The sequence below is a fragment of the Pseudorasbora parva genome, chromosome 1 (genome assembly GCF_024679245.1).
Source record: "Pseudorasbora parva isolate DD20220531a chromosome 1, ASM2467924v1, whole genome shotgun sequence".
Lineage (NCBI taxonomy): Eukaryota > Metazoa > Chordata > Actinopteri > Cypriniformes > Gobionidae > Pseudorasbora > Pseudorasbora parva.
Genome location: NC_090172.1, coordinates 62,827,200 through 62,854,831, shown reverse-complemented (window position 1 = coordinate 62,854,831; position 27,632 = coordinate 62,827,200). Strand labels below are relative to the sequence as shown.

The following is a 27,632-nucleotide window of genomic DNA, read 5'->3' as shown; positions in this document are numbered from 1 at the left end:
AATAAAGTCGTAGTTTTTGTTATTTTTGGACTCAAATGTGATATATTTCATATTTGGCTGAACTAACCCTTTAATGTTAGTTATGCCACTGTTGGCTGCTGATGTTTAGTTGAACCATACATGGTTAATTCTACAGTTATTGTAAATTATAATGAATGTACCTTAACTACTTAATCAGTTGATGTGAACATTACTGATTTAATGGTTAATTGTAAATTTTGACATAATAAACTGTTCAACTTCATTGTATTTATGTGTGATTTGTGATAAATGTATTTGATGCAGAGAACATTATTACATTTATTTGGTTTAAAATAGCAACATTTACATAATAATAGTGAGTAATATAAATTAATTAAACTAAGTAATTCAAAATGTCAAATGGACAAACATTATAAAATCTACTTAATTACTTCATAAGAGTAAATAATACCGATTTATAAAATGTTCACAATAGTTATGCTCCTTTTAAAATTAAATGTACTTGATTACTTTTAATAAATACAACATGCTAAGTTAAATATAATTAAGTAACATTTACTTAATGTCTTTGCAAATGTTACATTTATAGTTAAGTACATTTTACTTGATATTGGCAAGTAAGTTGTACTTGATATCGCAGCAGTAAATTTTACTTAGAAAAACTGAGTGCAAATTGTTACAAAGATTTTATCAAGTAAATCTTACAAGTTGTTTTTATCAGTGTGTTTACCCCGTTGCTTTGTAACGACGGCGAGCATGAAGGTGGCAAAATGAAGCATTGAAAAATGAGTGTTGAAATCACAAACATGTCAACTCCAAATTTGCTTTGCAAAATGTACATTATGAACTAATTCATTAATGCATGGCTGTGAGAAAAAATATAAAATAAATACACAAAGCCACATGCGTGCAAGACAACAGAAAACTGACAGATGTCTAAACTTGATCTAAACCCGTGTCACTAATGCCTAAAGGTACGTTCATGTTTAGTCAATGTAATGGCGCGTTGATGCACGTCTGGAGGTCCTGTGGCGCGAGGGACGCGTTTTGCACGACGCGATTCCACGTCATTCGTGCGAATAACACAAATTTGAAGCAAATTGAGCGTCTTGCGCGATATGCGCGAGTGGTGCTTTTTGTGCATTCACGGGTTTGAAGCGAATTCGCGTCTACGCCCGGGTTGAAAAATTTGAACTTTGCCGTCAATTCGCGCCGCGTTAACCAATGAGGAGCCTGCTTGCTGCTGTCACGTGGTAAAGTAACGTGATGAGAAACCCTGCATATAATTAAAGAATACTGATATTTTGTCAATAAATGTAGCTTTAATGCATTTCAGTTGATAATGTAGTTCTTTAAAGCTAAAATATGTGGTTTACTTATAAAGACAGTGCATTTAATAGAATACTCTTGCATTTTTGGAGTTGTGGGATCCAGGCAATCTCCGGGCACTCAGCGCTCATTAACCCCGGCGAGAGCAACCTTTCCTCTGCCAGTCCTTCTGGCGTTTGAGGACTTATTTCACCTGGAGCGCCTATTTCGCTTCAAATGCTCGATTTCTGAGTTGGGTATAAACGGAGGTCGGAGCCAGCTGCAAATGGGTGGGTCAGCAGCAAGTGGGTGGAGCTTTAGCCGCAAGTGGGCTGTACAAACTTCCAGAGGATTTTGATTGGTTTATTGAGTAACCTGTGTATAGCTATTGGTTGGTGGCGGTAAGGTAAGTTTTGTTGCGATCCATCAGAAAACAAAGAAAGACGAAAACACTTTCACGTGTTCATCATCGTTAAATTGAAGGGGTAAGTTTGTTGTTAATTTTTTTAGTTTAGTAAAAATTCATTATAAGTTGTGAAAAAGTACATATAATGGTGTTTGTACACCGTTTTTAGTCTTTAAAAAGAATAAGGGTAAAGTGTATCCAAATTATTTCTGTAGTTTTTTTTAGTAGCACACACAAATTACAAAATCTGTAACATCCATTTCTACAATTTGCTCTCGATCATGGATTTTGAAGACCATAAAAAGGTATTATGGAGTGTTTATGGAGGTATTAAGCAGTGTAATGTTTGTAATTTTGTAGTTAATTCAATTTTTTGTATTGACTAGTCTTTACTGTAATTTGTGATCAATTTAATGCATCCTTTAATTTTGATATTGTACTGCTAATAATTAATTAAATAATTAATTAAAAAGTAATGGATAATTGTATCTTTTTTTATTCTAATTCAATTTCAGAAGAAGAATGCTCTGCACTTCTCCCTGAAACCTGTGGCAATACAAAATACACTATGCTGGGTTTCTAATTATGTAACTATAATATTGCTCAGCTAATTTTAAATTACTTAATTTTTACTAGATAAAATTAGCAAAGTGTGCATAATCAATTTTAATAATGATTTAAAATGTGTATAATATTACAACTTGAATCCACTTTTTCTTTAAGGATGAGGTGTTAAGAGATGATGACCCTCCATCATGCTTCATCTTCAAGTAGTTGAGTAATGTTATATAATGTGCTTTTTTAACGGCCTGTGCTAACTGCTGCTATCTTTTCAGTTATCAGGAGCGTTGCTTAAGAACATTTTGCTTGAAGTTGTTCTTGAAGAAGGAGATGTTGCCTACAAGCCCGGCATTGGTTCGCTCTAGGTTCAGGGACATAGTTGGGGGATAACTGAAAAATCAGGCACACTTCTTATGGCTAGAAATGAAATATTGAAATTAAAAAATAAAACCCATAACAAGAAAGACACTGATAAAGTTAAATGTTGTTACTTTTTTTTTTAATTATTTTTAAAATATTTTTCCCTCTGGTGTAGCATGTTGGAAAAATACATCTTCACACTACAAACAGCTCTTATGGTAAATACTAAAAATAGTAATAAAGTCTAATTTACTTATGTCATCCCTTTGAGTTCTGGACACCATTCACTTGCATGGCGTGGGCCTACAGAGCTGAGAAATTATTCTTAATGTTTGTAATTGTTCAGTGTCAACATAAACCCTAGTGCTTATTGCGCTTCTTGTGTCTCCACCAGGTTATGCTGGGAAGGGAAAGCGAGGCGAGCTCCAGGGCATTTATTCAGAAACATCCCACCCTGGATTTTGCTGTGTTTACTGCATGTAGATGAATTCCAATGTGCTGCAATAGTGTTTATACAAATAATAAAAAAACACTAAAAATAATACAATTAATGAGGGACTTGTACATGATTTTATTCATTAAAAAATAATTTATCCACCCTGAGATTTCAATTTAATATGTGTAATCTTCAGAAGAACATTAGTCTGCTATTTAAAAAAAAATGCAGTAAAGATGAATGCTAACAACAAAAGTTTACATTAGCCAACTGTTTTTCATGCATTTACAAATTCACTTCGCTGAGTGCAATTGCATCTCATTGTGATATTGTAGATTGTGTAGCTAATATTGAGAAATAGGTTTGAGGAAGGCCTACATTACAGCCTTGAGTTTAAAACAGCATCCCTTTAAGTATGGCAAAAGGTGTGAGTGACTTCATCGTTTATATTGAGTGGTAGCCTACTGTCCAGTACCACTCAATGTAAACGATGAAGTCACGTCGAAAGCCAGTCTGGACACACGATAATAACAAAGACGTAAGAAATTAAACCATGATATAGAACCTGATATTTAATGGTCTCATTTCATTACTGTCGCTACTTCCTGCCTCTCTCATTCACCGCGGTCCTCGGCCTCAAACGCTTGGGGATTTCTCATAGACTGAAAAGGATTTCCACACACGTTTGTGAAATCCCTCCTACTCGTGGCATAAGCCCCTCCCACTTGCACATTTGTCAAAAGCCCTCCTACTTGCGGCATAAGCTCCACCCACTTGCGGCGTAAGCCCCTCCCACCTGCAGGTCTCCGGGCTGCAGCGATACATACATGGCGATTTCTATGCGCGTCCAATTTTGCTGCAGACACGTGAATGGAGTAAAAATGTTTATGCGTCAAACTAGACGCTCAATTTGCGTTTGGTGTGAACGCAGCACAACAGCTCATCATAACTGGATTTTAGGCTTCTGACAAATGTTTGTTAAAGGGTCATGAAACCCCCTGTTCAGCAACAGTCAGTTCTCACCACAGTTTTGTGGTGAGGCGTTTTAACACAGGCGTGGTTTAGCGGCAGAGTGCAGGGGGGGTGAGGGGGGACTGACAGGTGACAGCCAGGGGCGTCACACCCGTGGTGGATGTGGGATGTGGGGATGTGGGGATGTTTTAACACCCACACTTTCCCCGGTGAGAGGGTTCAACACCCACACTTTCCCCGGTGAGAGGGTTCAACACCCACACTTTCCCCGGTGAGAGGGTTCAACACCCACACTTTCCCCGGTGAGAGGGTTCAACACCCACACTTTCCCCGGTGAGAGGGTTCAACACCCACACTTTTTCTGCACCTTTTCCTCAGTTTTGCACAAACGCATTGCAGCAGTCGCCCCTCCGTTTCTCTGGCCACTCTGTGTCTGCGCTCACTCCCCTCCCCTCATTATTTTCACCAGCAGAAGGGGCTGTAAGATACGCTGACTCTACTTGGCCGTGCGCTCGCCAGTCACTACTACTTCATGAAGAATGTAACGGAGAGCAGTGCACCATTATCGTCAAATATTAAACAAAACATCATTAAACACTTTTCAAGGTAGTAACATACTAACTATTCATGTTAAATTAAAGAAATAATGTTGGCATGTATTTTATAACAAAGCCTCGACTGGGTCTGGGATTGTTTTGTCCCCAAAAGTTCTGCAGTCACAATACAGTGATTACATCTACAGGTCCTTCTCAAAAAATTAGCATATGTGATAAAAGTTCATTATTTTCCATAATGTAATGATAAAAATTAAACTTTAATATATTTTAGATTCATTGCCCACCAACTGAAATATTTCAGGTCTTTCATTGTTTTAATACTGATGATTTTGGCATACAGCTCATGAAAACCCCAAAAATTAAATAATAGACCAATAAAAGAAAATTGTTTTTAATATAAAAAAAGTCAACCTTCACATAATTATGATCAGTTATGCACTCAATACTTGGTGGGGAATCCTTTTGCAGAAGAGACTGCTTCACTGCGGCGTGGCATGGAGGCGATCAGCCTGTGGCACTGCTGAGGTGTTATGGAGGCCCAGGATGCTTCGATAGCGGCCTTAAGCTCATCCAGAGTGTTGGGTCTTGTGTCTCTCAACTTTCTCTTCACAATAACCCACAGATTCTCTATGGGGTTCAGGTCAGGAGAGTTGGCAGGCCAATTGAGCACAGTAATACCATGGTCAGTGAAGCATTTACCAGTGGTTTTGGCACTGTGTGCAGGTGCCAGGTCGTGCTGAAAAACCAAATCTTCATCTCCATAAAGCTTTTCAGGACATAGAAGCATGAAGTGCTCCAAAATCTCCTGATAGCGAGCTGCATTGACCCTGCCCTTGATAAAACACAGTGGACCAACACCAGCAGCTGACATGGCACCCCAGACCATCACTGACTGTGGGTACTTGACACTAGCCTTCAGGCATTTTGGCATTTCCTTCTCCCCAGTCTTCCTCCAGACTCTGGCACCTTGCGAATTTGAAGGTATCCCAGTTATAATCATAAAAGGTACCGCCCCAGTGACAGCTTTTTTTAAACCTTTTTTTCTAATAGTGTAGAGAGGAAGTAACTTATCTTGGAATCAATATGTAAAAAATCAGCCAGATAGAGCATGCGCACACATGCGCGCACACACACACACACACACACACACACACACACACACACACACACACACACACACGACACTTTCATCAAGACCTATTAAAAAGCTATAGCAATCTCATGTCATTAAATACGATAAACAGTGATTCTGCAGATCTGCGTCTTCCTTATCCCGTTAAAAAACATATTAGCCTACAGTGTGTAACCATATTCTGTCCATTCGAAAACCAGTAACCCTTATCAAAGTGTTAGGAATATCTGGTCCGTCTATGTTTATAAATGTTTTAAAAATGGTTTCTTAAAGGTTTACAAACATTATTTAATCATTACTCGATACACATTATATTATTTTATATAATATTAATTATATTATATTATATTATATTATATTATATTATATTATATTATATATATTTAGGGGGCCTACATGTCCATTTTGCTTGGGGCCCCAAATTTCTTCAAACGGCCCTGATTATAAGCATAAAGATAAGCTAAAAATATGGTTTATTATTCAAAATCTTATTTAAATGTGACTCTGAGGTTAACAAACTCCCCATCCAGTTATCATATTTTCAAAGTCAGGCTCTTCTATGTTGGCTTCTTATATACGAAACCAAATGTAAATGGTCTGATAGGATTCCCAGTATCACCCATTTCAAGCTGACATGAAGATTTATTTCGAAATTTTCGGACTCTCAAACCGCAAAGCAATACGAACTTACAAATAATTCAACTCATCTTCTTTAATTTGACTACACATATAGGCTACCCTTATTTTTCATGTCATTTTTTATGTACTTAAGAGGCTAGTCATAAACATTTACATGAGAATTAATAATAAAAATAATCAAACATTACGAAATAAAATAAATGAAAAAAAAAAAATCATACACTAAAAGGATTGGCTGGGGGGGGGGGGGGGTGGAGCTGGGGAAGTTCACTGATTGGCTGGGAATGTTTCTATATTTTAGCCAATAGGAGACTGGCACGCGTTGTTTTATAAGTCATCTCACAACGGGCAAAGGCATTTCTCTTCTTACAAACGTTACTTCGCATTCGCAATGAGCGGAAGAGGCAAAACCGGCGGTAAGGCTCGCGCTAAGGCCAAGAGTCGCTCTTCCAGGGCGGGACTGCAGTTCCCCGTCGGCCGTGTCCACAGGCTTCTCCGCAAAGGCAACTATGCCCAGCGCGTCGGTGCCGGCGCTCCGGTTTATTTGGCCGCTGTCCTCGAGTATCTCACCGCTGAGATCCTGGAGTTGGCTGGAAACGCCGCTCGGGACAACAAGAAGACCCGTATCATTCCTCGACACCTGCAGCTGGCGGTGCGCAATGACGAGGAGCTGAACAAGCTTCTGGGTGGCGTGACCATCGCTCAGGGCGGCGTGCTGCCCAACATTCAGGCCGTGCTGCTGCCCAAGAAGACCGAGAAGCCCGCCAAGTCCAAATAAATACACCAAAGCCTGCTTTTAGCAACTCAAAGGCTCTTTTAAGAGCCACACAATTTCTCATAAAAAGAGTTATTCTTTAATTCATTCACAATTTAATAAGTTAACCACTTTTTTGTGTCGTCCATAATTCAAAAAATTAAAGCAATTTTAATGTAGTGTATTTTAAGTTTTATGTACGTGTGTATAATTTGAAAGGACCAAATAAAGTGCGTACATATACAAAACAATGTCAGTAAATTAGTGATTAAAAAATGATTAAAAAATAGCCCTATTACTATTAAGTTATTGCGAAAATATAAGAAAACAACTCGTCTGTGAGTTGTTTTATTAATTTACTTTACACCCGCCCATGATTGTGGTTTCAACCAGGTCCGCTAGCTGACTATAAACTCTTCTTCTCCAGAGTTTGTTCTTTATTCAGTTGCTGTGATTTGAATAGTATCTGTCGACATGTCTGGAAGAGGAAAGGGCGGTAAAGGACTCGGGAAAGGAGGCGCTAAGCGGCACCGAAAGGTTCTCCGCGATAATATCCAGGGAATCACTAAACCCGCTATTCGGCGTCTTGCTCGGCGTGGCGGCGTCAAGCGTATTTCTGGCCTGATCTATGAAGAGACGCGCGGTGTGTTGAAGGTGTTTCTGGAGAACGTCATTCGTGATGCTGTTACCTACACTGAGCACGCCAAGAGAAAGACCGTCACCGCCATGGATGTGGTGTACGCGCTGAAGCGACAGGGACGCACCCTGTACGGGTTCGGCGGTTAAGAGATTAACGGAGAAGGGAAAACACCAACGGCTCTTTTAAGAGCCACACACACTTTCACACTTAGAGCATGTTTCCAGGTGGTGAATTAATTTGTGTAATGGAGATGTGTCAATATTATTATAGACAATGCATTTTAATAATATTAAGCGTCCCTGCTCATTGTAATATATTGACGACAGGAGACCGCTTGTGATTTAACTAAACCGTGCAAACTTTAAGGACGTTGCAGTGGGCTTTGGGTCTTATCCAAACGGTCGTTTGAACTTTGCGTGTCTGTTTTACATCATCGGAACTTTATGTCGACTTCATTGCTCTTGGGAGATGAGGGGTGCAAGAGTGCGCGGTCCACTGCTGGATTAAATTGGTGTATCCGCTCGTCTGTTGTTAATCTTTTTATTTTGGGGTCTGTTATCTATATTAAGGTCTGACGTCCTGTAGAAAGTTATTAAATCCCTCCGCACCCATTCATCTATAATTGCCACATTGGCTAGCAATTCCTGGAAGAAGAGATTATTTTAACTTTTCTGTAAAAATAAAGGACAAATAAGTATATAAAAATGTGTCTTCCAATGTATACAATATGGTCTATGAAGATATGTGAATGTGCAGTTTATATTAAGTACACAGAGTTGCTTCTGAATCTAAATTAGCATTATTAAATTGAAACAATATATTATCGAGGTATGCAAAAGGCCTGGAATTATTTAACTTGTTAATTTCTAAAAATGCAGGAAAATGGAGTCGGGTGTGGAGGATGGCAGTCGTCGATGGGCGTGATTAACCTTTTAAAGCTTCTGATTGGCTCGCCTGCGTCACGGAGCGTTTAATGTGGCCAATGAAATCAGTCTATGGGTTGAAGACTCCCAATCACAGAGGCCGTTGTTCTCTTCTGATATTAGCATAGGGCAGAGCATAAAATCCCGCCTGCAGTAACTCAGCTTTATTGTTCTTGAGTTCATTGAAGCGTCATGCCTGAGCCAGCGAAGTCTGCGCCCAAGAAGGGCTCGAAGAAGGCCGTCACTAAAACCGCCGGCAAGAGCGGAAAGAAGCGCAAGAGGTCCAGGAAGGAGAGCTACGCTATCTACGTGTACAAAGTCCTGAAGCAGGTTCATCCCGACACCGGCATTTCCTCCAAGGCGATGGGAATCATGAACTCTTTCGTCAACGACATCTTCGAGCGCATCGCCGGTGAAGCGTCTCGTCTCGCTCACTACAACAAGCGCTCCACCATCACATCGAGAGAGATCCAGACCGCCGTGCGTCTGCTGCTGCCCGGGGAGCTGGCCAAACACGCCGTGTCTGAGGGCACAAAGGCTGTGACCAAATACACCAGCTCAAAGTAAAGCCGCTCTCAGCTCAACACACACAAAGGCTCTTTTAAGAGCCACACACACTGTCTTTCTAAAGAGTTTGTTTTCCTGCTCTGATTTGTACAACGGTTTAATGAGTAACAGTGTAAAAAGCTCAGTATGCATGAAACTGCATTTCACTCCCCCTTTTAAGCGGTAACAGTGATGCGCGGGTTGATCCTCAATGGGCAGGTGCTGCGGTTACGAGTCATCCAAATATTAATGCTATTCGGGTCGTGGTCGTTTGAAACAGATGCCAATTAAACCTTTGTAATTTATATAGTAGGCTACTAGACACAATTTACCACGAAGAACATCGCCGATGAGGGATCCTCTGCTTCCAGCAGCAGTGAGCGCACATTCAGCTCCGCAGCTCGAGAAGAAACCTCAAACCACGGACGGCTGGTTCAATATTATTTCCAAACAGCGCGAGGAAAGCTAAACATAAGTGGGCTAATCTGTTAAGGTGAACAAACGGCACATTATAGTCCTTTTAACCCCTTTCCTGAGGCGGGACAAAATGCCCGATTGGCGATTTCCCAACACGTTGAGCTGAGCAATGCCATTTTAATAGGCTACTTTTAACCCTTTAACTCTCATCCCTAGAAGGAGCCAATGAGAGAAATATTTTTCTTACAATTCTTATTATTGAACATGAAAAATGACGTCAGGCGGTTTTTTTGTAAAAAAAAAAAAAAGAAAAAGTTTTTAACTATAAGATTTTAAACTCTACCGCACAGTTGAGATGTCAGTTTATGGTACATCTTATTTTACATTAACAGTAGTTTATGATGCTTTTTGAATGTTGAATGAAATTTGTAACAATGTTAGTACAGTATATACTTATTGTACTATATATATACAACCAATCAGGCATAAAATTATGACCACCTTCCTATATTCTGTTGGTCCCCATTTTGCTGCCAAAACAGCCCTGACCTCTCAAGCCGTGGACTCCACTAGACCCCTGAAGGTATGCTGTGGTATCTCAAATATTCCTAAACCATTTGTGCTTTGTGTCAGGAGCATTATCCTGCTGAAAGAGCCACAGCCACCAGAATGCCGTTTCCATGAAAGGGTGAACATGGTCTGCAGCAATGCTGAGGTAGGTGGTATTGGCCAAGGTAACATCTACATGGATGGAGGACCCAAGGTTTCCCAGCAGAACATTGCCCAAAGCATGACACTGCCTCTGCCGGCTCGCCTTCTTCCCATAGGGCATCCTGGGGCCATGTGACACCCGGCCATCCAAGTGATGTAAAAGAAAGCGTGATTCATGAGACCAGGCCACATTCTTCCATTGCTCCGTGGTCCAGTTCTGAAGCTCACGTGCCACTGTTGGTGCTTTCGGCAGGGTCAGAGGTCACCCTGACTGGTCAGCGGCTCTGCCGCCCCATATGCAACAAACTCAGATGCGCTGTGTATTCTGACACCTTTCTATCAGAACCAGCATTAACTTCTGGAGCAGTTTGAGCTCCAGTAGCTCGTCTGTTTGATCGGACCACACGGGCCAGCCTTCGCTCCCCACGTGCATCAATGAGCCTTGGCCCTATATAGCAGACGTTAATATAATTAGGAGTTTTAAACGAGTCGTCTTGTTTACATACGGTGACTATCCTATGCTGGAGCAGCAACTCCGAGAGAGAATGCGACAGAGCATAAACAACACAGAGAGAGAAATAAGTTTAGCGCTTTCCAACATGCTCTCATTCATGGTGAATTCATTTTCACGGAGCTGTAATTAATAAGATTTTTATTATATAAATGTTATATAGCAGACGTTAATATAATTTAAGGAGTTTTAAATGAGTCGGTCTTGTTTAGCCTACGGTAACGTTAGCATATATGCTGGAGCAACAACTCGGTGAGTGAACGGCTGAATGCAACCGAGCATAAACACACAGAAAGAAAGAAATTCGGTGCTTTTACTTCCAACATGCTCTCATTCAAGGCTGTTTTGTTTCATTCATGTGAAGTTACGTCTTTATTGTGACATAACGAATTACCTGATGACTCTGTCAGTGAGTCATCTCTACAGTACAGTGCCAAGTTTAAACTATATAATATCTCATAACATCTTATTTGTGCATATCTCAATTGTGCATTAATGTTATGTCAAACAAAGTTTATTAAAGGGATGCAGGTTATTTTACCTTTAAACACCATTGTTGACTATTTTCCCCTCAGACAGTCCGTTAATGGCGCGCTTGTATGCAATTCTCAATACGTCCACAAGATGGCGCCATTTATCGGGAAATCCGATATTACAAAACCGATATCCGATTATGGGAAAATGCTTAAATATCGGGAAAAATATCGGGAATCTGATATAACGGTCGAACACTACTCTTTACAGCTGAGCTAATGTGGAATATAAACTTAAAGGTGGAAAAGATTACAAATAGAAAACGAAGTTCAAAATCATCTGAGTAGAAATATTCTGTTAAAATCTCATCACTGTCAGTAAACATTATTATTAGGTCTGGTAAATTATTAAAGCCATATATTATATAACCATGTAAAAGCAGAACACCCAAAAATATTTCTCATGTTTAATATCATTTATGTAGTTTTGTGAAACAACTTTCAGTTTCTCACAATGAACATGGCTTAGATGATGTCGGTTTATAAATGATGATACAAATGTGAGATGACAACATTTATTACACACTTTTGGGCAAATACACATTAATTCGACATTTTTACAGAATAAAACTTTGGCCTGTATGATTACAAATGACAGAAACAGATCCAGAACATCAATACTACTGAAGAACAAACATCACACAGATATGATAGTCATTTTCTTTTAAAGTTATGATACATGTAAATAATAATAACACCAATAATATGGACCATATAAAAGCAGAACACACAAAAATATGAAACAAGCGAAACCGAACCGGCAACCCTGAAGAACATCAATACTACTGAAGAACAAACAATCACAAATATATTTAATTTTCTTTTAAAGTTATAACACATCTAAATAATAATAACTACAATAATATGGCCAAGACACCAAAATATTTCTCATATTTAATGACAGATGATATAAGGTAGATCAAATATGTTGACAGAAATAATGTAAATGATTTATTAATATGTTTAAACATTCAGAATGGTCCAGAGTTTCTTCAAGTTTCTTCCTCCGTTACGGCGAACTGACTTTGGTCTTCAACAGACGGAACTGAAATTAGAACAAACATTTATTACAAACACAATTCACAATTCATTTATATTACAATATGTGTATATATTAGGAACAAACCAGCTGAAGTGTGTAAACACCAAATCAACTCAAATACAGAACACAAAGCCTTCAAAAGTGACACGATCGTCCATATGTTTCTAGTTACTAAAATTGTATATCAGCTGGGATGTGCAGGTGGGCAATACAATAGGCTAATATGAGAAATGTAATATGAGAAATGTAATATGAGAAATGTAATATGAGAAATGTAATATGAGAAATGTAATATGAGAAATGTAATATGATATGACAGGGCTCGACATTAAGCAGTTTTTTAGCCTATTTGATATTATTTTATAGTCCAAGCATAATAAGGACACTGGCCTAAGTCCTAAATCTCCTTTTTTTTTGGTAACAATGACATTACAGCCCTCCTACAACTAACAGGAAGTACTTTATTTTCAAAACATTCTAGTACAACTTCATAAAAAATCTTGCCCTAATATTCCCCAAAAATGTTTATAGAATTCAGCTGTTAAACCATCAATTCCTGGAGAATGTTGAAGATGACGCATCTGTTTATATTGAACAGTCTTTTTTTCCAGGTTAAAGAAATATGAGGTTGGGGCATCCATGTCCTTAATGGAACAAATCCTTGATCTCACAAGTGCCCCTTTCACTTATTCTTGTAACAAAGTTCCAAGTTCTTTTCTTTTTTTAAAATTGTACCATTGTTCCGTACTCCTTTGCTATTTTTAAGTCCTCTTCCAAAGACTCAATTTCTTTTTGCAAAGTTTTTATAGTCTTTTTCACATTTGTAAAATTATAAAAAGAAAGATTTTGACAGAACTCTTTAATTTGTACCATACCCATATCCCACCATTGACCAAGGTTTTCAAAATCACATTATCTTTCTTTCCATTTCTCCCACAAAAAACTTAAAACTATCAAAAAAAAAACCCACATCTTTCAACATTTTTTCATTAAAATGCCAATAAATACCTTGGTCTTAAAGTTTGCTTAATGTTAAAATCGAAAATGATCAAATGATGATCAGAAAAAACACTTTGCAGTATTGATACACTCATTACTCTATTTTCCTAGCCTAGAAATCTAGACGCACCCTAGCGGCAGCAAATCTAATCTGACCGCGAGTGTCGTCTAGCAACTCTCAATACCCTTCTGAGCTGGAATCGCCTAACTCTTGCCGGGCCAATCACATCGTGTATAGAGTCGGTGGGCGGGGGCCATAATGACGACGGCTGAGTTGCGTTTGCGTGCTTCTAGTAAACACAGAAATTGGCGAACGGCGGCGGTCTTTCAAATAAGCTTTGACCGCGACTCTGGAAGACTTGGAGTTAAGCTTTTCTCTGAGAAAAGAACAAAGAACGGCACTGAAGTCATTCTTAAAAAGGGAAGATGTGTTCTGAGTTTAGCCGACTGGATACGCCGAATGTTTAATCTATCAACAAGCTCTGTTTCACCTTCGTTGCTCTGGTTGGTGTAGCGCTATCTTATCGCGTGCAGAGGGAGTTTGAAAGACAACCGTTTATCCCGCCCCACGGATTGAGTTTCCAGATCAAACATCTTGATGTGGGTCTTGCTTGTCAGGCTACTATTTTCCACCATTTTACTTAAATAAAATCTATCAAGTCTAGCCCCACTAACCATATTTTCTACTGCTTTACTCCATCTATATCGTCTTACTCCAATATTCCTTCTCCTCCACACATCTATTTACTACCTTTTTTAAATGATATAGCTACTCTTTACTTTTCCTCAGCTTCGTAACAAGTTTCTTTAACCTGAACCTCTTCTGTTTGCTCAATGCATCATAGCTCACTGTACGCTGCAGTGCTTTCACTGAAACAACAAACTTTTCCTCATCTGTGAAAAAATCTTTCACCTCTACCGATTTTCCAAATTTTGTGTCCAAAAAATAATTTATGTCATCCAAAGAATACAAATCCCCCATATTCTGAGAATATTCAGAAATATCTGAAAGCATATCATCATCTCTTGTTTCTACATCTCCAACCACCTCAGGACAACTCAATATCCTATTCATCTCCACATGGACCACTTCACTCATCTGAACATTGAAATTGAACATTGAAACATCCTCAAGACATGTCCCTGTTTCTACAATCTTTACATGTCCTCCACCACATGATGCACTATCATTTCCATCACTTTCTTTTCTTTCATTAGGAGTCGTTTGATCTCCATTAGACTCGTTTTTATCCTCTGAATCAGCAATAGGATCCACAATAGGTTTATTTTTCTCTTCATTGGAAACATTGGCCTCTGCATCAACAACATTCGGTGTAACACTAACACCACTAACGCCAGCCTTATGTGGACAAGTAGACCTTTTATGGCCAACATTTCCACATTCAAAACACTTTAGACTGCCTGTACTAGCATAAACCATATAAGTCTTCCCTTCAAATGAAACTCTGAATGATACATCCAATTCAGCTTGCTTCAGAAACATTGCCACCTGTCTCCTAAACGTCTCCGTACTTTTGCATCCGAGTGGAATCATTTTTAACGGACTAGCAAACTTTCCGTACATTAAGAGTGCACGCTCAATTTCATCATCAGGGATGAACGGGGGCACGTTCGAAACGATAACCTTTCGGGTTATCGGTTGGGTTAACTAGCAGTGAACTAGCAACAAAAAGTCCACTTACCGAAATCCCGCTGCTTACCAGACGGTTAACCAAATTCTCGTCCTTTAAGAAAACCACCTCATGTGTCAAAATGTCCTCATGTCCAACTTGATCTCCAATGGCTAATAAATCTTCCTCCACTGCCACACTTGAGTCCACCTCACACCTGACGCCGTGACGGAGTGATAGTGGCGTCTCTCCACCCTCAGGCCGAGACACCATCTCAACTCCATCAACACACGCCAAGATGCTACAAACAAACTATACGCTACACACTTTACTACCTAAATTCTCATTTTTTTTCAAAAAACCCAAAAGTTAGAAAAAAGAAACAATGATTAACAGTAGAAAACCCACTTTCATTCACCCTCTCGGGAACACTCTCACAAGCACCCAAACACTCCAGAGAGAGAGAGAGAGAGAGAGAGAGAGAGAGAGAGAGAGAGAGAGAGAGAGAGAGAGAGAGAGAGAGAGAGAGAGAGAGAGAGAGAGAGAGAGAGAGAGAGAGAGAGAGAGAGAGAGAGAGAGTTACCTCTCGTTCTGTAACATTTGTAAAGCAGCACGACTGTGGCGATCAGATATTGACAAGCTGCCAGAAGAAAACTGAAGATTTTGAGGCCAGAAATCTGAGCTGAAGGTGAAACTGAAACACAAGAACATTATTCAGCAACATTACTGTGTTAAAGGGTCATGAAACCCCCCTGCTGCAGCGGTGTTTTTTCACACCTTCTATTTGAAAAAGCTTGTTAAAAGGGGAGTGGTCGACTGTGAAAAGGTGGGATGGTATTGTGTGGAAAGAGGGAATGTTTGCATAAATAGGGGAGTGTCTGTCAGTAGGTGCTGAGCGGTTCTGAGACATGTTCTTGGTTCACGTTGGCATTGTTTACCACAGAGAGATTAAATGAGGGATGAGTACAGCGAATGAGAGAACTATGTGTGACGTGTAGCAGAGATCGCAAATCATTCAGCTCTTCAAAGTTCAAACCAGCATAATTCAGTGAGAAATGAAAATAAATGTTATTCTGCATGACGAAATATTTTGCAAACGTGATAAAACTATATTTGTCCAAATATGCACGCTGTTTGGCAAGATGAACAACGCGCCGACGTGATAAGAGAACGTGAACCACCCAACATGCGATGTGATAGAGATGTGTAATTCTAGATCGGGGTAAAAGCGAAGGGGTTTGAGGCTAGTCTCGACCGCGCATCTGAAGCAGAGCGACGCGCGCTGGGTTGCCGTGACGATCCGCGCTGTCTATCACTCGGCAGCTAAATCTATATTTGTCCAAATATGCAGCACACTGTTTCACTAAGAGCCCGAGCACATGCGGTTTAGTGCATGGCTGTGACCACAAATAAAACGGAGAGGACGTGGCTTTTGTTCATTAGCCTACAGATTACAGATTAGTTATTTTGCACTCCTGACATAGATAGTCAACGCTTGCAGGTTCGGCGTGCTGTTCCTCAGGTGAATTTTACTTTACCGAGCCTTTGTAGCAAAGGCTTCCACAGACGGCGCCGGTTACAGCTCGCTCGGCGCCCTTTACGTTATTTCGTATCAGCACAACGCCTAGCTTTCCTCCGTGACTTTTCCGCACGCTGCTTCCAAAACTTCCCCACCATATCTCTACAATAATGATGGAAGACGAGCCTGACAGAAGTGACTGTCTCATGCATATTAACTAAATTATCTTGTATGCATACTACAGCGCAGGGATTGGACTGAATGAGCTTTATGTCATGAATATATATCGAGAATTGCTCGGAGCAATCGACGTCAGCATGTCCCCAGCTGCCCATACTTGGGCCGAAAAGGCCGTGCATGTGCAGCCTATACATATCTGTTTACATCTCGAAAAAAGTGTTTTGGGGTTTCATGACCCTTTAAAGGTCCAGTAGAGATTAATAGAATTGTTCTACAAACTATACTTGCTTTAGATTACTTTTACACATCTCTATTTTGTTAACTTAATTATACATTCAATTTTAATTATCCATCAATTTGTTATTTTTGTACTTTAATCAAAAAATTAATTCACATTCATGTATTTATGGTCATTTATTTTAATGTTTAAAAGGAGATAAAACTCCTCACCCCCAAAAAACTGACTCTGACCACATGAGCACATTGAGATTCATTCCTTGCTGATTTCAAATGAAAACTAATTAATTAACGGACAGTCAGATTCTGTCAGGAAAGTCTCTAACATGTTCAATATGTTTTTATGTTGTTGATTGGTTGTAATTACAACACTCTTGATTTCATTAAATGTTGGTTATGTTGGTTATGAGGTGTTGATGATTTCACTCATAACAACGGCACAATATTTTGTATATTTTGTATGTGATTTGATTCAATAGAGGTCAATAACTGATTGTGCTCCAGCAGAAATAAGATCCAGAGACTCGTATATAATAATCATGTGGACCTTCAGTCACAGACTCCCGTGACTCTCACCTCTGACTGAGATCCAGCTGTGGGGTGACGCTCCTCTCTCTGTTTTACAGGAGTAGAAACCCTCATGTGACTTTGAGACAGTAGTGATGCTCATCTCTCCTGTCGTCTGATTCTGGATCAGTGATCCGTCTTTATAGAAACCAGCGCTGAGGATTGAGGGGTTTGTAGATCGATGTAAACAGTGTAGAGTCAGAGTCTCTCCCTCAATCACATGATCAACAGAACTCAGAATCACTTCACCATCTACAAACACAAGACATCTGTGCTTACTGCAAGTAGTAAGAATACAGCAAAAACAATTCAAGTTAAATATTGATATTATCAACTATATTGTACTTTATGCTTTCTGAGCTTTTTATTTTAGTCTTGTGTAGTCTAATCCAATCTCATGAGAAAATGCAAATATTTCGCAGCGGATGTATTGAATATCATTAACCGCTCCTCCAACCGTCAGTCTGACGCCTTGGGTTTGAATATCATTAACTGCTCCTCCAACCGTTAGTATGACGGCTTGGGTTTGAATATCATTAACCGCTCCTCCAACCGTTAGTATGACGGCTTGGGTTTGAATATCAGTAACCGCTCCTCCAACCGTTAGTATAACGGCTTGGGTTTGAATATCATTAACCGCTCCTCCAACCGACAGTCTGACGGCTTGGGTTTGATTATCATTAACTGCTCCTCCAACCGACAGTCTGACGGCTTGGGTTTGAATATCATTAACCGCTCCTCCAACCGTCAGTCTGACGGCTTGGGTTTGAATATCATTAACTGCTCCTCCAACCGACAGTCTGACGGCTTGGGTTTGATTATCATTAACTGCTCCTCCAACCGTCAGCCTGATGGCTTGGGTTTGAATATCATTAACCTCATTCTCCAACTGTCAGTCTGATGGCTTGGGTTTGAATATCATTAACCGCTCCTCCAACCGTTAGTATGACGGCTTGGGTTTGAATATCATTAACTGCTCCTCCAACCGTCAGCCTGACGGCTTGGGTTTGAATATCATTAACCGCTCCTCCAACCGTTAGTATGACGGCTTGGGTTTGAATATCATTAACCGCTCCTCCAACTGTCAGTCTGATGGCTTGGGTTTGAATATCATTAACTGCTCCGCCAACCGTCAGCCTGATGGCTTGGGTTTGAATATCATTAACCGCTCCTCCGACCGTTAGTATGGCGGCTTGGGTTTGATTATCATTAACCGCTCCTCCAACCGTCAGTCTGACAGCTTGGGTTTGAATATCATTAACCGCTACTCCGACCGTCAGTCTGACGGCTTGGGTTTGAATATCATTAACCGCTCCTCCGACCGTTAGTATGGCGGCTTGGGTTTGAATATCATTAACCGCTCCTCCAACCGTCAGTCTGACGGCTTGGGTTTGAATATCATTAACCGCTACTCCGACCGTCAGTCTGACGGCTTGTGTTTGAATATCATTAACCGCTCCTCCGACCGTTAGTATGGCGGCTTGGGTTTGAATATCATTAACCACTCCTCTAACCGTCAGTCTGACGGCTTGGGTTTGAATATAATTAACCGCTCCTCCGACCGTCAGTCTGACGGCTTGGGTTTGAATATAATTAACCGCTCCTCCGACCGTTAGTCTGACGGCTTGGGTTTGAATATCATTAACCGCTCCTCCAACCGATAGTCTGACGGCTTGGGTTTGAATATCATTAACCGCTCCTCCAACCGATAATCTGACGGCTTGGGTTTGAATATCAGTAACCGCTCCTCCAACCGTTAGTCTGACAGTTTGGGTTTGAATATCATTTTACCGCTCCTCCAACCGTCAGTCTGACGGCTTGGCTTTGAATATCATTAACTGCTCCTCCAACCGTCAGCCTGACGGCTTGGGTTTGAATATCATTAACTGCTCCTCCAACCGTTATTCTGACAGCTTGGGTTTGAATATCATTAACTGCTCCTCCGACAGTTAGTATGACGGCTTGGGTTTGAATATTATTAACCGCTCCTTCAACCGTTAGTCTGACGGCTTGGGTTTGAAAATCATTAACCGCTCCTCCAACCGTCAGTCTGACGGCTTGGGTTTGAATATCATTAACCGCTCCTCCGACCGTTAGTATGGCGGCTTGGGTTTGAATATCATTAACCGCTCCTCCAACCGTCAGTCTGACGGATTGGGTTTGAATATCATTAACCGCTCCTCCAACCGTCAGTCTGACGGCTCGGGTTTGAATATCATTAACCGCTCCTCCAACCGATAGTCTGACGGCTTGGGTTTGAATATCAGTAACCGCTCCTCCAACCGTTAGTCTGACGGCTTGGGTTTGAATATCATTAACCGCTCCTCCAACCGTCAGTCTGACGGCTTGGGTTTGAATATCAGTAACCGCTCCTCCAACCGTCAGTCTGACGGCTTGGGTTTCAATATCAGTAACCGCTCCTCCAACCGTTAGTCTGACGGCTTGGGTTTGAATATCATTAACCGCTACTCCGACCGTCAGTCTGACGGCTTGGGTTTGAATATCATTAACCGCTCCTCCGACCGTTAGTCTGACGGCTTGGGTTTGAATATCATTAACCGCTCCTCCGACCGTCAGTCTGACGGCTTGGGTTTGAATATCATTAACCACTCCTCCAACCGTCAGTCTGACGGCTCGGGTTTGAATATCATTAACCGCTCCTCCAACCGATAGTCTGACGGTTTGGGTTTGAATATCAGTAACCGCTCCTCCAACCGTTAGTCTGACGGCTTGGGTTTGAACCGTCAGTCTGTTATGAGTGAGAGATGGAGAGGAGGAGCGCTGAAGTCAAACCTGCCCTCTGTTCAGTATTCACTGGAGATACGTCACAGCTCTGAAATGAAATCAGCTGCAACATCCGGTTCATTGGGACTTTAAAGATGGAATCATAATACTTTTACATTTCATTCCATAACCCAGCTGCATAAGAGGAAAAGGCAGTTTTTAGAGCAGATGATGTGATTATAAACCAGACTCACCGTGTACAGTGATGTTCCGAGGACGCCGTTTTTCTCCAGATTCAGACTCACACCAGTACACTCCAGTGTCAGATGTGCTGAGAGAGTCGATTACACATGAAGATCCTGTTTGTTTTGAACAAGTTTGTGTGCCTTTGTCTGTGTATCTTCTCACTGTCCATCCAGCAGAGTTACTCTGATCCTCACAGCTCAGAGCGAGAGACTCAGATGAGAAGTGTTGACTTCTGCTGGAATTGATGACCAGAGACACTGAAGCAGAAACTCCTGAAAAGAGCAAAATCTCAATCTAAACTGACACACAGAGAGTGCAATGAAACAGAAATACGGACGAGCACAAACACAAATCCTCACCGGTGACCCACAGTGGCTGTGTGCTGCTGGTGTGTGTGTGATAGGCTGGTCGTCCTCTCTCTGCTCTGCACTTATAAACTCCTGTGTGCTGTAGAGACGCAGGACTGAGAGTGTAAGATCCTCCAGCTCCTCTGCTGCTGTCTGACAGATGATCATGATCTCTGAACCAGCTGAACGTCCAGCCTGTAGAGGAGCCTGAAACCTCACAGATCAGAGTCGCTGATTCTCCTTCGGTCAGCCACGGCTGTGGAGACACTCGCAGGACTGCCTGAGCTTCAGCTGAACAAAACATCATGAGTTACAGAGCCGTAGAGAAACTGATGGAGAAGCAGATCACAACAAACACAAACTCACCTGATACAGTCAGTGTAACAGCATCACTGCGCTGAGAGCGTTGAGTCTTCATCTGTCCTGTACAGGTGTATTTACCGCTGTGAAAGTCTTCAACTCCGCTGATGATCAACTCTTGTGTTGAGGTTCGGCTGACAGAGTTTTTATACCAGCTGTTGTTTTCCTCTATTTCCCATCTGTATGTCCACTCAGTGTCTCCTCCACCCTTTACATCACATCTGAGAGTGACTGTTTCTCCTCTAAACACTCGTTCATCAGGTCGTACCGTCACCACAGCTTTAGGACTCTCTGTACAAACACACATTATTGTGAAAGGGCGATTCTAAAAATCCACCGCCACTTCAATATACATAAATGTGTGTGTGTGTGTGTGTGTGTGTGTGTGTATATATATATATATATATATATATATATATATATACTGAAACATTAAAGAGTCACGATGAATATTGCCTGTACTATTGTGTGTCCCTCTCACTGAGAGAAAGCACATGTTATTAGTATGTTTTGGCAAGAACTGGAGCTTAATCAGCTCCAACCTTGGAGAGACTGTGTATGTGTGCAATGTTCTTTGTTACAGATCACTGTTGAGAATGGTGTTCAAGGGCATCCAAGAGATGTGTGGACTTGGTCTCTACGGGCCTAATTCCGGGGGTGAAAGCGTCAACAAGTGACACATCTATGGAGACGTGCATAAGATTAACTGACAATGTGTGGAAATTTACCATGACTGTGCATTGTCTCTGAGCCAATCAGGCCAATCCACATTGCAGTAATGACGTGGATAGACCTTGAAAACGGTATAACTGTTGGGACAATTGTATGTACGATAGGGCGAGGCAACGAGACTGTGAGAGCGGGAGCACGGCCTACGAACTCCTTATGAGACTTGATGCTGGCTTCTGATGACAAAACTGCAAACTATTCTTAAGTATTTTTTTTTCTTTAATGAATTACACTCCAGACTCTTGGTCTTCATTTCTTCACTACTGATCCTGGGTCATAAGCTGTTAACCCCTAACAATTGCATTTATAGTTTTAGACGTTGTGTAGATATGGTCTCTGATCTGTATATGTTGCATCACACACACATTCTCTCTCACCTGGAACCTTTACCCACAGTGCATCACTGTATTGTGTGTAATAGACTGGTTTCCCTCTTCCAGCTCTACACCAGTACTGGCCTCCATCAGACACTGAATCAATATTCAGGCTGTAGGGGTTTGTTTCTGTCTTCTTTGTCTCAGAGTTCACTGTGTGTTTGTACCAGTAAAAGTCCCAGTCTCCAGTGGACGGATCCATGCCACAGGTCAAAGTCACTGTGTTTCCTGTCAGTGCAGCTCCTGCAGGATCTGATGTGAGTTCAGGCTTCGGCTTTAGATCTGCAGGAGAACAAGAACAGATTCAGATCCTCAAGAGTCAGAGTTCAGCTGCGCTACACACATCACTCAGTATTTGTCTGCAACAGGTCATACAGAAGAGAATAAGTGATGAAATATGGATTTTAGATTATCATTAAACAGATCTGAATAGTAACTACATAAAAAAGAAGAAAATGTATTAGTAAAAACTAAATTTTGATATTCATATCCAGTCTACATGTGTGTTCTTTTACATTCACAAGTCTGGATTGTATCATATTTACATCATTTAAAGTCTGTCAAATAATGTTGATGTTGTATAAATTCTCTATTTCTTTTGAACATCTGGAATTTATTTTCCTCATATTCAGTAAAATGATCCAGTATGTCTGCTGTGAAATAACTGATGTATTTTGTTTGAGATTTAATGTCTTTTTCTGGTAAGTTTTGAAAACACCATGTAGTTTTGGCAGGGGTGCGTCTCATTCTGTGTAATTATATTTTTTCCCCTTTTTTCATAACATCAGTACAGAGCCCCTAATGGGACATGGTGGTGGAATATGGGATAGGAGAGAAAACATGTTTTAAAAGCTTTTGCATTCCCTTGAGTAACTTTGCATTCTTTTGCAAAACCTGTTGTGTAATTATCATCATTCACACAGAACTGTTTTCATCTGTTGCTCAGGTGTGTGTTCACATGTGTCAGACAGAAGTCTTCAGCTGCTGTGTCATTTCTCTCTGTTTCATCAGCACTTCATGAGTGTTGTGTTTTTTTTTTAAGATTACACGAGGGGCTAGATTTACTAAACAGGGAAAATTAACGTGAGAGTGGTATAAAGCTGCAGATGGGAGTGGAAAGTTCTGTGTGTGATCTTACTGATGATACACAAGTTAAAGAACACAGACACAGCCGGATCATTTCCATAATGACCACCACAATCTACCAGTAAGCGTGGCACAAACACCAGCAAATTGACGAGCGCAAACCTCAATAAATCAACATGCGTGATTCATTTAAATACTCTCCTCCCATAAATACTGTCTGAAAGCGACTCTTTTATACAAATAAATATGAAATAAGGTCATATTACCCACACATGACCTTATTTCATATAAAAATTACCCATAGGTGGGGAGAATTTAGGTAGTTCAAACTATTTTTTGGACCCCTCACAGCTCCAGAATTTAAGTTTGTTTTTTTAGGGCAGTTAATTCATTAATGCATGCGATTAATTTAAAGTTGTTAACGCATTAATATAATTTAACACAAATACATTACTTAAGTAAGTTTTACAATCACAACTGCGATTCTCTGTTTGTGAGTTTAAGCCATTGAACTCTGGGAAAGTGTTCAGTGATCCAGTAATCTGATTCATTCAAACAGTGCTAATGTAAGGCCAGGCTAATTGGGGTACATCAGAGAGAATATAGACTCACAGCGTGTTTTAGTGAATTGTTCATTTCATTTTGTGCTTTGCTTTGAAACAAAAGCTCTCTCGTATTCTGCGATTGTTTCTGAAGAGCGCAATTTTGGTGTTGTACAGTAAACGCGTGAGAGTCTGTTATATTGATGCACAGAGAACGAGTGTGCTCACTGTCGATTACTGATCTCATGCAGCATTCATGTATATTACATTCGCGTTGTTTCCACACACACTCAGGAAGGATAATGTTTGATTTGTCATGTGTGAAACATAGACTGTAAAAAAATATGGATGTAGTGTCCGTGACATCACCCATATGATTCCGATAAGCCGTTCTGAAGCGTAAAGTAGAGACGAGCTGGCCGTTGCCATCTTGACAACACGTCATCGCGCAGAAAAGAAGAAGATGGGCAAAGAGGCGGGATGTGGGCGGTGGTTCTGGGCCACCGAGAACTGCTGGGCAAAGTCCTCAATGGCATCATCGAAGAGGCCGGCCTGAAAGATAGGGGCGTTAAGGAATCGCACCTTGTCCGCATCATGTATATCTGCCAGGTTCAGCCACAGGTGGCGTTCCTGGACCACCAGCGTGGTCATCGCCCAACGCAGGGAGCGTGCAGTGACTTTCGTCGCTCGGAGAGCGAGGTCCGTCACCGCACGCAGTTCCTGCTTAACGCCCTGGTCGGAACTGCCCTCGTGCAATTCCATGAGCGCCTTGGCCTGGTAGACCTGCAGGAGCGCCATGACATTCAATGACGATGCGGCTTCTCTACAGGCTGTGTAAGCCTTGCCGGTTAGCCCAGACGAGAACTTACACGCCCGGGAGAAGAGACCGGGAGAAGGGTCACCGCGCCAGTCCGCAGCAGTCTTTGAACACAGGTGCATCGCCACCGACTGCTCGACTGGGGGGATTCCCACGTAGCCCTTCATCGCAGCTCCATCGAGGGCAGTGAGGACGGAGGAGACCGTCGATCGCACACGAGAGCTATACGGCGCTGCCCAGGACTTCAAGATCTCCTGATACACTTCCGGGAAGAAAGGCACCGGGGCGGGGCGCTGAGAACCAGCATGGGCCGTCCTCAGAAACCAATCATCCAACCGCAAAGTTTCGGGGCACGGTGGAGTGTTCCACTCGAGCCCTACACTTGCGGAGACTGGAGACGTTTTTGACAAGCCCAGGTCAGGCAGACCCCGCAAGACAACTGCTCGAGAGGACCGTTTGTTGACTCAAAAATCCAAGGCCAGCCCATTTTCCACTGCAGCAGAGCTCCACGAGACCTGGTCACCTGAAGTCCCTGTGTCAACCAGAACAGTTTGTCGGATTCTGTCTCGAAATGGCCTCCATGGTCGAATCAGTGCCCAGAAACCAGCACTAAACAAAAGACAATTGAAAAACCGTGTGGCATTTGCCAAGGCCCACAGCCTGCTAAAAGGATGGACGCAGGAAAAGTGTCAGAAGGTGGATTTTTCAGATTAATCTTCTGTTGAATTACACCACAGTCGCCGCAAATATTGCAGGACACCTACTGGTGCCCGAATGGATCCGAGATTCACCCAGAAAACAGTGAAGTTTGGTGGCGGAAAAATCATGGTCTGGGGTTACATCCAGTATGGGGGTGTGCGAGAGATCTGCAGGGTGGAAGGGAACATCAATAGTCTAAAATACCAAGAAATCTTAGCTACCTCTTATATTCCCAACCATAAAAGAGGCCAAATTCTGCAGCAGGACGGTGCCACATCGCATACTTCCATCTCCACATCAATGTTCCTCAAGGCGAAGAAGATCAAGATGCTCCAGGATTGGCCAGCCCAGTCACCAGACATGAACATCATTGAGCATATGTGGGGTAGGATGATAGAGGACGCATGGAAGACGAAACCAAAGAATATTGATGAACTCTGGGAGGCATGCAAGACTGCTTTCTTAGCTATTCCTGATGACTTCATCAATAAATTGTATGAATCCTTGCCAAACCGCATGGATGCAGTTCTTCAAGCTCATGGAAGTCATACAAGATATTAAATTTGGATCTCACAGCACCACAACTTAATTTGCTGACATATTTTTGTATTTGCAGTAAATTTGTTCCATTTCTGTATAGGCGACAAAACTTTTGTCTTGCCAAAATTTGACCTTTCTGTCTTGATTAAATGATTAAGATTTTTTCTGTTAAAATTATTTATTTCAGTGCATTAAACATCATTTGGGAGGGTTTTAGCTTTTACTATGAGCTATTTCTAACACCAATTAATTAATTAAAAGTCAGGTTAATATCAGGTATTTCTAGAAAATAGATAAGCGACAAGACTTTTGTCAGGGACTGTAGAGATTATGAGGGCAATGATTTTTAACTCACCCGTCACAGAGAGAGAAACAGCAGAGCCTTCTAGTGATGAAACTGATCTTCCATCAATGTGTCCTCTACACCCGTACTGACCCTGATCAGACTCAGCAGCTCCTCTGATAGTGAGATTGTCTCTGTTTACAGTGTAACGCTCAGACGTCTGTAACATTACTCTGTCTTTATACCACTCATATCTCCAGTGATTGTGATCAGACACACACTTCAGATGGACTGTCTCTCCAGTGAACAAATATCTGCCTGGTGTCACAGTCACTGTAAATATGGGTGAATCTGTGAAGAAACACAAAAACACAAAGTGACTCAAACTGTTTTTCCAGGGAAAAAGTTTTCGAACATTAAAAAAAAGTATATATATGAAATACTATATATTTCAAATAATATATTCTGGTTTGCTGTTGTACTGTCATTCAAGAGACAGATTAACTGAGGCTCTGTAACAATTTTTGTCCTGACTTCAATCTGACTGAGGCCAGATGATCAAGTATCTAAGCTTGTTTTCTACACTGACGGTTTCATTCATCTGCAGATAACCTGAAGGGCAGCAGCTCACAAATTCTTGATTCTGAATTTCTGCTCACGAAAATGTGTATAAATAGTACGAGTGTGCAATCTCGTGGAACGTGTACACCAAAATGAGGTGTAGCATATGCACGCCAAAGCTAATTTTGGCTTATATATTCCACGAGATTGCACACTCGCACTACTGATACACATTCACCTGTGATCGTGTTGGTTATATATGAAACTCAATTAAACATAGCTTTACTTTACAATACCTTTATATTTTAAAATGTTTTATTTGACTTTTTTTAAAAATATATAATCATCTGACATGGATCATGGATCTGCAAGTGCAATCAATATTTATTTTTAATGTATACATTTAGCTTTAAAAATATGTTCACAGTATAACTGTCAATAGTTTAATAAAATAAAAACTAATCAAACTATAAATATTAAAAGACAAGGTAAAAAAATATGACTGCAAACCATACTGCTCCCTTTGCCATTACAGATGGTCAAATACTTGCAAAAAGGACAACCCAGTCTCAATTCAGTATGCAGACAAAAAACAGAAATAAGTTAAGTGGTAATTTGAATTAAGCGTTTAATGTGAGATTTTAAGACTTCAACTGTACATTTCTCCTAAAATCTATAATATAGTGGAAGAACATTGATGAAATACTGTCGAGATGAGGTGAGCAGATGCAGCTGAAGAATGGAAAAACATTTAGCCAGAT

The 27,632-nt window shown here is 40.9% G+C and overlaps 4 protein-coding genes across 4 annotated transcripts in view; 3 read left to right on the top strand and 1 right to left on the bottom strand.

Annotated features, from left to right (window-relative positions):
• The first annotated feature begins 6,732 nt into the window (after window positions 1-6,732).
• LOC137079948 (histone H2A-like) lies at window positions 6,733-7,358 on the top strand. The gene has a single exon (XM_067447548.1). It carries the CDS (start codon window positions 6,745-6,747, stop codon window positions 7,129-7,131), a length of 387 nt encoding a protein of 128 aa, XP_067303649.1. The 5' UTR covers window positions 6,733-6,744; the 3' UTR covers window positions 7,132-7,358.
• Window positions 7,359-7,581: 223 nt separating this feature from the next.
• LOC137071626 (histone H4) lies at window positions 7,582-7,893 on the top strand. Its single transcript, XM_067439832.1, has one exon. It carries the CDS (start codon window positions 7,582-7,584, stop codon window positions 7,891-7,893), a length of 312 nt encoding a protein of 103 aa, XP_067295933.1.
• Window positions 7,894-8,862: 969 nt separating this feature from the next.
• On the top strand, window positions 8,863-9,276 carry LOC137080157 (histone H2B-like). The gene has a single exon (XM_067447563.1). The coding sequence runs from the start codon at window positions 8,863-8,865 to the stop codon at window positions 9,235-9,237; it is 375 nt and encodes a 124-aa protein (XP_067303664.1). The 3' UTR covers window positions 9,238-9,276.
• A 2,774-nt stretch (window positions 9,277-12,050) lies between these two features.
• The window catches only part of LOC137071565 (Fc receptor-like protein 5), a 65,538-nt gene continuing 49,956 nt past the window's right edge, over window positions 12,051-27,632 (bottom strand). The window contains exons 2-8 of the mRNA XM_067439717.1: window positions 22,347-22,625; window positions 21,247-21,531; window positions 20,893-21,171; window positions 20,542-20,805; window positions 17,573-17,815; window positions 15,644-15,754; window positions 12,051-12,433 (exon numbers count right to left, since the gene is read on the bottom strand). Coding sequence (XP_067295818.1) covers window positions 12,381-12,433; window positions 15,644-15,754; window positions 17,573-17,815; window positions 20,542-20,805; window positions 20,893-21,171; window positions 21,247-21,531; window positions 22,347-22,625 — 1,514 coding nt within the window. The 3' untranslated portion in view covers window positions 12,051-12,380. The remainder of the gene's footprint in view (window positions 12,434-15,643; window positions 15,755-17,572; window positions 17,816-20,541; window positions 20,806-20,892; window positions 21,172-21,246; window positions 21,532-22,346; window positions 22,626-27,632) is intronic.

Coding starts and splice junctions, on each gene's coding strand:
- LOC137079948 (XM_067447548.1), top strand. CDS start 6,745: ATGAGCGGAAGAGGCAAAACCGGCGGTAAGGCTCGCGCTAAGGCCAAG.
- LOC137071626 (XM_067439832.1), top strand. CDS start 7,582: ATGTCTGGAAGAGGAAAGGGCGGTAAAGGACTCGGGAAAGGAGGCGCT.
- LOC137080157 (XM_067447563.1), top strand. CDS start 8,863: ATGCCTGAGCCAGCGAAGTCTGCGCCCAAGAAGGGCTCGAAGAAGGCC.